At 42.2% G+C, this 10,881-nt stretch overlaps 1 protein-coding gene across 1 annotated transcript; it reads right to left on the minus strand.

The window, feature by feature from the left end:
- Positions 1-2,882: 2,882 nt before the first annotated feature.
- TSPAN6 (tetraspanin 6) lies at positions 2,883-6,918 on the minus strand (the record flags this gene model as incomplete). Its single annotated transcript, XM_084258070.1, has 7 exons — positions 2,883-2,951; positions 3,660-3,743; positions 4,135-4,269; positions 4,667-4,765; positions 5,277-5,351; positions 5,639-5,827; positions 6,832-6,918. 7 exons carry the CDS (start codon positions 6,916-6,918, stop codon positions 2,883-2,885), a joined length of 738 nt encoding a protein of 245 aa, XP_084114196.1.
- Between the last annotated feature and the right edge of the window lie 3,963 nt (positions 6,919-10,881).

The following is a 10,881-nucleotide window of genomic DNA, read 5'->3' on the forward strand; positions in this document are numbered from 1 at the left end:
TATTTCCACAAAAGTTTGATGCCTACAACATAAACCCAGTCCTCCACAGGAAAAGGCCAAAACTGCCAAGCTTTCCACACTTCCAGAAAATATACCCATGGCGCTCTGCTTCTCAAAGGGAGTTCAGAGTTGCCTGGCAGTTAAGCAACCTGGTGCCTGGAAGTGAGACAACCCACAGGATACCTTTGGCACATGGAAGGTGGAGGTGAATTTTACAATCTTGTGTGCACATGCACACATTAGCTCTAAGGGACTTTTGTAATTGGCTATCCCAAATAAATCCACATTAGGGGTGTTTTTTCCTTTCTGCTTTCCATTTTTTACTACTGAGGAAAAGCTGTTTACACACACACACACACACACACTAAAGAAAACCTTAACTGTTCTTCAAGGCCACCCTAGTGAAAAATACTCATTGGAAAATCACAGATTATCCTTTAAATATTCATTTCCTTGGCTTTACAAATTCCCTTAGCCAACTGCATTTGAAGAGCCGCTGTTTATCAGTTGTGTTATTCTACCTTGTCAGGTTGTAATATCTTCATGGAGAATATTCTTTCTCCAATGACTTCAAGTATTTTAAAACACGTACCTTGGGCCTCCCTGGTGGCGTATGAGGTTAAGACGTAGCACTATGAAGCTGCACCCTGAGTTGGATCAATCTCTGACCAGGGAGCTAACCCACATGGGTTAGCAGCAGACCTCTCCTGTCTCGCCCTCTGCTCCCTTCAGCAGTGTATTTCAGTAGATCTGCCTGTTCTGTTCTCCATTCTGTCTCTGGTGAATCCTCTCAGCCCCCCCACCTTTGACCTGCACCCCAGCTCTTGTACACATAAATCTTTAAAAAAAACAACACGTAACTTGAAGTCATGTCATTAATCCTCAGGCAGTAGTGCTAGTTTTTGTCCACTTAAAATCTTGATTGACTCCCTCTTATCAAATTCAAGGACCATGTGGATGTGTGGCAATCAAAAACGAGCTAGGACCTGTGTATTCGTGGCTATAGCAAGAAACCCCAAACAAAAGAATCCCCCCATTTCAACTCAAAGTTTAAAAGTTAATTTCCTTATTACTTCAACTCGAAGTTTATTAATTTCCTTATTACTCCACAAAGGTGCAGGTTTCAACTCTCCCCATCAGCTCCACAACATTTGATCTACAGAATGCTAAGCATAGGCCATTTTATCACAAGCAGTCCTTTCACAGGGAGTTGTTTTTGTAAACAGGGATGTTAATATCTCTTAATGACATGGAATCAGAACCCAGTTTTACATTTCATACCCCAAACTGTATTCCAAGTCGAAATGTGGGGCTTCACTTTCCCAGTGGGGAACAAGCACCCCAGCAGATTTTCTAAGTTAATGTAAAGACGATTTTAGAAGAAAACAGTATTTATTGTTTAAAAGATTTATATTTATTAATCAAAGGCACACATCGAAACTAAGACTATTATTAAAGTTGACCATAATATTGACAATGAAGTCCTATCAACCTGGCAAGGAAATACTAGCTAAAACGAATGAATACGAGATGCTTTAAATCCCTAAGGAAAATAACAATTCCGACACCGTTAAAGTAATAGAACCTTTCAAACAATGAGGGAAATATAAACAGAACAAATACCTCAATTTGGAAGCAAAGAAATGCAGTTACTTGTTCTACAACCTGATGTCACAGAACGCTGGTATGCCATTTTAGTCTTGGGGGGCTTAGGTCAAAGACCCTTACCACCATTCTGGCAATGCTGATGGGTGCCATCCAACTACAGGCTGCACTAACATTCTACAACGTGACTCTGCCTATCAACAGAACAGAGACTAACAAAACCTTGTTAACTTTTTGACGCAAATTATACAATCAATCAGATAACCTTGGCTGAGAAGGGGGCAGTTCAGAGGGGTCCATTTCCTATGACACATTAACAGTAAATTCAAAGGGGTCAATTTTCTCTCTTATACACTACATGAAAACAGCAAACTCACAGTGCATTTCAAACACCCCACATTGAGAAAAATAAGTCAAGAGGAACACCGTATTGCTTCATTTACAATTTACTAGCTCTTCCAGTGTTTCAGAGTGATATGGGGTGTTTCAATGATCTAACATGAATGGGACAGAAAGTGGACTTGTAACACTGAATAAATGTCTTGATTGAATCAGACTATCGTAATTTTTCAGTCTATCCGTAAGTAGTTAGTCAGTCCTCCATCCAGGCAGTATTGTAGTTCACAGGGGGAGGGGAGGATATAAATGTCCTAAAAGTAAAGAAGAAAAGTTAATGTACTCGCAACCCAATTTTCAATATCTCTATTTGCTTGCACACATTCTAATCTATTCTGCTAATGAAGACCTTCAGGTGTTCCTAGTCAGTGCCTCAAATAAAATGTGAAGGGTGCCCCAGGGATTACTTCACTACTCAAATATTGAACTTATTAGAACACATTTCTCTCCCAAATCTGGTTTCCGGTTAGGCAAGATGAGTTTATGACTCTAACAACTGCTTACCATAGAACTGGGGTGAATGAGAATTAGGAAAAAGACTAGAGAACCTGGTAAGAGCACAGGGTACTTGTTGCCTGGGAACCTAGCAATAAGGCCACTTCCGGGATCCTTCATTTCTCTGACTCTAGCTACACATTTGTTAGAAAGGGGACTACTCAGGATCTTTAGGCTGACATGTGCACATAAATTCAGAGAGGCCCTTCGGTCCTTTTTGACCGTGCCTAGAGTTTAGAAGACCTGATCTCTGCACCAACAAAATCTAAATACACTACAGGGCAAGACTACCTTGGCAAACAGTGGTAAACACCAACACTGATAGAAGTGAGCACCAAACTGAACGTACCTTAAAGTTGGAGAGGAGTAAGCCTGTGATACGCTGGTTATACTATTTCATACTGGTTATTTGTTATGGCTCGAGAGAGGCAGTAGGCGAGAAAGATTCCAATCAGCTGGGGATAAAATATAGACAAAATTAAACACACACAGCCTTAAACACCTCAAGACATAGGTATATTCTCCTTAACTTCTGAACCACCAAACACTTCCTTAAGTTCAAATTCTATAAGCACAACTCAGGAAATACAACTTGACCTTGTATGAGCTAAATTTTAATAGGTTGGAACCTAGATGCAGCAACTCATCAGGCAGTGGCAGCCCAGGAAAGAGCCTAATAACATTTTAGAATCTGGAGTGAGTGCAGAGCAAAACAAGGTCCCCCATCTAGCTTATGTTTTGTTTAATGAACTGCAATGCAGGAAGGCTGCCGTGACTAAGAGGGCACCAGGTCTTTCCACAGCTAACTGCTTTCAAAAGGTAGGTACTGCCTGAAATTCAGTCTAAATCTTGCTTTTTGTAGTTTCAAGATATGACTGGTCGTGGTAAAAGGGAAAGTCATGTGGGAAACAGAAGATCCAGAAGATCAAAAAATTGGAATGGAAATAGCACACCGCCCCTTCCCAAGTAAAACAAAGCTAGTTACAAAGATCTAATCACAAGACATAAATGTCTTTCTATAGCATGATGAGCAACTGACAGCTTTGTGAAAATGTGACTGGCTACTAAGGCCCCAGAAGGAAAACCTCAAAGCCTTCAAAGTGGAAATCGTCTAGTTTACACCTACAAGAATGATGAAACCTTTCCTAGCTACAAAGACTTACCTGGAAGCAAGCGACTCCAAAAGAAATTCCTGCAACAACTCCCATTTCTGACTCTATAATGGTCATCACCTTTATAAAACAACCCTTACGTGAGAGAAAAAAAAAAAACATTAAGTACCTCAGTAATAAAATCTGTGATACATCTCCTAAAGATGAGCTTCAGCTACCTCAGTCTTGGTGATTTCATTAAAATTTGCTCTCATATGAAAATTCCTGTTATTTTCAAGTGCAATGCTCTCAACAGAAATTTGGGGAACACAAGTTCCACCTTTTGGATTATGCATTTAAAAGTTACTTGCTAATTTTGTGAACCCAAGTCACAAATTTTCTGAGCTAGAGTTTCCTCCTTTACTCAGTAAGATTACTACTTGCCCTGCCTATTTCAAAGTCTGTATATTGTGAGTAAAAAATAAAAATTGAGTCAACTCTATATTCAGTTAGTATTTTCAAATAAAAAATCGTAAAAGCTTCTTACTTCACTGTTTACTTTATCTTCATCTTTCTGTGGAGAACAATCTTCAAGTTTACAGCAGCTTTTAGGAAATCCTTTTTCTGAGTAATAGGCGGTAACCTTCCAATCATTAAAGTTGGTGACACCACAACAATGTAACTGAAAAAAATCCAACAAAAACTTTAGAGTCAAACATTTAAGGTATCATCTTAGATTGCAATCTGCCCTCAAAACATTATACTCAATGTACTCTAGCCTGATATTTTAAAGACATTGTCCTCAACTGGCATTATAATTCAAATGATTTAGCACTTGTTCCTTAACACAAAATGTTATATTTTACAGTTAAAAAAAAAAAAAAGAGGCAGGTGAGTAGAAAGATTAGGAGAAAATGGAGAGATGTCACTTGGTATCATGCCACATTTCTTTCCAAGGACACATTTCCATTTTCCCCTAATCTGAGATATTGAGAATATGGAACAAGGGGACAACATCCTGAGGGGCTAAGGACTGTGCTCCCCTTCTGGGAAGTCTGGCCATACCTATGGCCACTTACCGTATTTTGGATCTTGTCTACTGCATCGCTTCTATAATCTCCTGTAGTGTTATATTGTTTTAAAGCATTTTCATAATTACTCTTGAAGCTGTTCTTAATCTATAACAAAGAGACACAATGTTAGGAAACAAACATTCTAGGAAGTTCTTTCAGTCTTATCTTTGCAGCAGCAACAAGTATGGTAATTATAAGGTCTAATCCTACCTTTTAGGGGATATAGTTTAACTAGGGGACAACTAAACAAAATATAATATATAATAAAAAAATTACTACAAATTCAAAGTCCTATGGGAGCATGTATTTCATTCAAGTGCATGAAACATTTAATCAATATTTTCCTAACAGTAAAGTTCTATTATCTCCACTTTCCATAAGTACTTTATACACAGAAAAATTACTGGAAATACATAGAATGATGGGTACCTTTCAAAGTAGGCTAGAATATTCACAAGAAAGCCCATATTGTTCAGCTACAGGTTGAAAAAGTAAACTTTAAACATAGCTGTAAGTGATCTGTAGACTATTAAAAGATGTCTTCAACTCCACTCATCAATTTTTCTCTTAGTGCACACATTTTTTAATATATTAAGGTTTCCAAACTCAAGGTTACCTCATGTCTGAAAACAAACCCTACGATGGCAGCGACCAGTTCGACCAAGAAAACGAGAGTCAGAAACATTGCATACTGTGGATTAAAAAGAAAGGCCAAGTCAGCATGAATAAGATACATTACAGCTGCAAAGGGAGACTAAGGGGGGAAAAATGGTCTGCTCAGTCCGTTCTGCATGTTTTTATTGGAAAGGGCAGGGAAAACACAAAAGTGGGAATTGGCAGCTGAACTGTTACTTGGAAAGTTTTCAGAAGGAACAGGAAAAATCATAAAGGGCCATAGCCAGTTCCAAGAAACAAAATGTACAGCGTAGAGGACTTTTCTACAAGCAAGAATCAACTGTAAAGAAAACAAGGACTCACCAGTTTTAGCATCCATGCAGAAGCTCGGCAGGTAGCAAAACAGCCAAATGTGCCCAAAAGAATAATGACAGTGCCAGTGCCAATGAGCACGAAGGGGACATTGGTGGCCTTCTCATTCAAAAGGGAAAAATAATTCTCCAGGCTCACCTTCCCCCAAATGCCAACAACAAGAAGGATAACACCAGTGATCTACAGGGAAATGAGAGAATGGAGACAGTTATACATGTGCACAGCAGCATCTTCAAAACACAAGCCACTAGGTATTTAAGAAACAACAGGTGTGAGAATTGATTTAGCAATCTGTGACCACAGAGCTGAGGCTGGAGTGTGGCAGACAAGGGGGGACAAGAGAGGAGGGCAGAGGGGGGTTCTGCACACAAGGGCAGGCCTCACTAAACCCACAGCTAGATCACTGGGCAGCCAGGGTAGCCAGGGCCAAAACCAGGTGGGGGACACTGGAGTAGGCAACTTAACACAATTCCTAAACTTCATCTTTTTGTGTAAACACAAACCCACTGCTTATTTGTCCTTAGGAATCAAAACTTCCTTAACTGTCTTACTGCTTCCTTGGGGGGAGGGGAGGGAAAGCCTTCCTGGAAAGAAAACAAAAGTTTCCATGAGTTCCAGGAACTCCCCCTCCCCACATTCCCCTCTAACAACTCCCCACCCCAGTCCAGCGCAGAGCCCAGGGTACAAAGGGGTGGGAAACAAAAGCCAGCCCCAGATTGGCGGGAGAGGAGCCATTACCATACTTACCTGCGAAATACTCCCCTCTTATGAAGCAGTGAAAAGAAAGAGACTATTATGCAAGCGAGCCCTCAGAGGGGTCGGGCAAGCCTGGCCTCTCCAACGGTCAGGGGACACCCCTCTGCGGGCTCCGGGAAGGGGGCAGGGAGGGTCAAACACTCCCTTCCTCGCCCTCCGCCCCCGCCTCGAACTCCAACGCGAGACTCGTCCCGGCCTCGGCTCAGCCGGTCGGCTGCGGTCGTCGCGCACCCCGACCCCGGCGCAAGCGTGACGCCCCCAGCTCGGGCCCCAGCAACGCGCGGCCGGCGCCGGGGTCCCAACAGCCACGGCCGCCCAACCCCGCGCGCGCCTGCCCCCCACCCCGGCCCTGAGCTCCCTCCGCTCACGGCCACACCCCCCACTGCAGCCCGGGACCCCCTTCCGTCCCCAGGCGCTGAGTCTCTCACCCAGAAGATGAACGTGTAGATCAAGAGGACACTCTTGAAACAAGTAATGACGGGTTTCGTCTGCAGCCTTCGAGAAGGGGACGCCATGGCTAGCCCCAGACCCTGTCCCGCCGCACCCGGCGATCGGAACAGAGCGAGCGAGACGCGGAGTCCCCGAGTCTCCCCGAAAACCGCCGAAAACTTACGAGCGTCTACAACTGAGAAGAGCCGGAAACACTGCACGAATTTCTGGAGGGTAAAGTCCCGGAGGCTGTCCGGAAAGTGACGACAACTTCCGAGCGCCCCCTGCCGAAGGTTACCGAAAACTATATACAAAGGTTCTAGTGTCGGAACTTTCTTAGATCTTCAAGTGGAGCTTTCTTCGTTTTCGTCTGAAAGGATCTTTCCCACCCCCCCACCCCTCCCCCGCCCTAAATATAATTTCTACATATTCTATCACCAGCAGCGCCAGCCGCGCTGGGAGCTTCGGCCCCGCCGGCCCCTGGTGCCCTAGAGAGGAGAAAAGGAATGAAAAGAGATTAAAAGTGACCTAAGAGAGAAAGAGCTTATTACATGGCAAATACAATTCCAAAGCGAAACAAGAATTGCAAGGGATACTTACAGTCACGTGTTTTTTTTTTAACAAAAAAAGACAGGAAAAATGAAATTTACCTGAGTGGTGAAATTGGGCTGAATGTCCCCCCCATTTGTTTTGTGCTTGCCAGTTTTCGAACATTGTTTTATGCGGCAGAGAAGGGGCATAAGAATGAATGGGTTGTGGGCTATGGATTGTCAGAAGGCACCCCTGAGTCAGAGGCACCCCGGAGTCAACCTTAGAGATAAAGTGGAATTAAAAAAACGCACACTACACAGCCTAAACACTGCTGATAAAAGCTGAGGCTGTTTTTGAAACTTGGATCGTGCAAATCAGCAGGGCCTTCTTATAGGGTATTTAAAGTTCTTTGATGCATCTGTAAAATGGAGATGTCTCTTTCAAAAAAGATGTTATGTGTGTTTTTGCACGGCAAGCAGGAGTAAATGCATTCATTTGACCTGTAACAGGTTAATCCTAAACCTCCCTCTAAAAGAGGGGAAATGAGCGTAGGCAATGAGCTTAGGTACAGCTATCCACTGTTTTCTGCTTTCGGGGACCTTTTAGGCTTCAGGAGAGACCAAATGAACCATTCAAATTGTCCTCAGGTTAAATAGATCTTTTACTTCTCACAGGAACCTCAGAATAGCGTTGTCTTTTTCATCTAATCAGGTCCAAAACACATTTACAAAATGAATTAAGTACAAATGAATTAATCAAGTGGCCTAAGCAACCTGGTCAAACAGACATTGGTTCAATCCCTAGCATTCATCTTTCTAGAAATGCAGGAGCGCTATAACCAGGGAGAAAAGAAAGATCACTGTTAGGTGTCAAGATCCAATATTCAGTTTGGGTGTTCGTGCTCTCTCCACAAAAACATGTTTTTCCCCCAAAGTGGTTTTTTCCTATTAAATCATGCGTGTCACTATCTCTATGAGAGAGGGGGGTGCTTAGTGTGTGCTACTGTCTTCTGGGATTACAAGATAGCATCCAATTCTTACCCAGCCCACCGCCTCACCACCCACACAAGCATCACATCACAAATGGGCATTCATTGCATTGCTGTTGCAAAATGTCCTGTGTTATTGGTGAGGTGGATACCCAAACCTTTTCACTTGAAACCTTGCATTTAAACATATGTTACAGAAGCAGAAAACTGGAACATTCCATTTGACTTAGTCACACAGAACTTCCTTGTGCTTTCAATATTGACCTAGGAACATGTGCTGTAGCATCATGCCACGTGTATGAGGTCAAAGGGAACAAGGACTGGAAAAAGAATTGCACTACCAGGCTTTATAACTAAAATTTTATTCTAAAGTTAGAAAAACCCAACACATAAACACACAGAGAGAATGGGTGAATGATACATCCATACACTTATAAATACTGAGGCAAGGTTGGGAAATACAAATGGGGAGACCAACTTTTAAAGCACCACTTACGCCATAGTAACCGGAAATGACATTAAAGGGAGCTCTAAGTTATGGACTACTTTCTCCCTGTCATCTTAAATGGAAGTTTCCTTTGAGTATTAGATTTGTACCAAGTCCAGGAAGGGATTTTGGTTTTGAGCCCCAGAGCAAAGAAATATTTCTGTGGCTGAAGAAAAAATAAAATAGTTTAAGGAAAAGCCACATTTTATTTCCAAGAAAGTGTTGGTCTGCTCTGCTCCCTTGGCCACTCACAAACACTGCTTTGTTTGAATAACAGTCAATGCCAAATTAAACCAATGGCTGACGTGGAATTTAATATTCCTATGGCCACAACACCTTACACTGCTACCTCCTTACCGACCCCCCCGCCCCACCACACCAACAAACCCAGAAATTCAGTTTAGTTCCACCAGGCCAACGGGATGTCTAATTTCATCTAAGGCAAAGTAAGAAGTAATTCTCTTGGTCATAAGATAAATGTATACTTTAAAGTATTAATTTGACTGTAATATGGAACACTATGTGCCAACCACTGTTGCTAAGCATGGACCCATGTTACCACATGCTTACATCATGAAAGCCCTGATTGTGAGGTCAAGACTACAACTGCCCTCATTTTACAAGTGAGGAAACAGGTTCAGAGAGGCTAAGTAACTTGCCTAGGACTAAGCCCGGCCAACTGCTACTTCCCCCATCAGAAATGGGGCCCACGCAGTGATAAGACATGACTGCCATGGTACAAACCGCTGTGTTCCCCAACAAAGACTACTGGATTCAGTATTTAGCCATGAACAACGGCTCTTCAGAGCCCCTGAAGCGCAAGGGCCTTGATGATTTTCCCCAATTGTGCCTTGCAAGAACTTGAGGGGGTTTTTTTTGTTGAGTTTCCTTTGACTTCACTCCAATGGCCCAATTACCTAGGAAGTGACCCTGCCCATCCCACATGGATAAGGTGGAGACTTCAATACTTTTTCTGGTTCAACCTCTTAATAATCACAAAAAAACACATACTGTTTCTGCTTGTTTTACAGTCAACATTTTGTAGGCATTTGTGTCCCTCCCCTATTAACTCCCCGTAACCTTCAAGATTAGTCTTAATTTATAAGGGGAAGCATTTAAACTATGCCTCCCCCAACAAATATATTTCCCATTTATTTCCCCCACTTTTCACAATCAGTCATTATGAAGATCTCCCCAATAAACAAATTGTGTTCCCTATACCCCCTTCCCACTCTCCATACCTCACTCAACTTCTCACCCTCTACTTCCTACTCCCTACTTAAGGTTCAGCTCAACTCAGTGTGAGTGTCCTCCCCCTCTCCTCTGCCCCCTCCCACCACCACCCTTCTCTAACCTCAGTGCCCACTCACATTAACCCAGACCCTTAGCCAATTACTACGGTACCTGGTACTTGCTTTCTTCTCTACTTACCTGTCCTACATCCTGCTGTCTATGTTTAGAAACTAGAGAAGAGCCAATTTGGCAGGCTCCCGCGCCCCCTTTTATAGTCTCCCAAAGGCCCTAGGACATAATGCTCAATTGATGAGGTCATATGGTACTCAGCCAATCCCTGTTGAGCACACTGGTCATAGCTGGTTGCTAAGGCTAACTCCTAAGGCCCTTAGGAGTGAGTTAAGGTTTGGTTTCTTAAATAAAAAAGCAAATGTCTAAGTCATCCTAGTATCACACTTTTAATAAACAGAAAAATTAAGTGCTGGATGATGTTTTAGGACATTACTATGCCTGTCTTAGAAATCAGTAAAAAGTTATCAACCATTCCACTTAGAATACATCTTATCTCTTATTCACATAATAGCCTTACCATTTTCATTTTTAGTCCCTTTCATAGACTCTCCTCAATTACCTTTGGCTAAGTGCCTATCATAAAATTTAAAACCACCTCCTATTTATTTTCTTAAAATCTCATATTTTACATTACAGCAGTCAGCTAAACATCACTTAGACAGATTATTTAAACATCATCGAGATAATTCATGTATACAGTTTGAAAAACCAGTTTTCCGAATGAGAATCTTTTTTTCC

Source organism: Talpa europaea, assembly GCF_964194135.1.
Source record: "Talpa europaea genome assembly, chromosome: X".
Taxonomy (NCBI): Eukaryota; Metazoa; Chordata; class Mammalia; order Eulipotyphla; family Talpidae; genus Talpa; species Talpa europaea.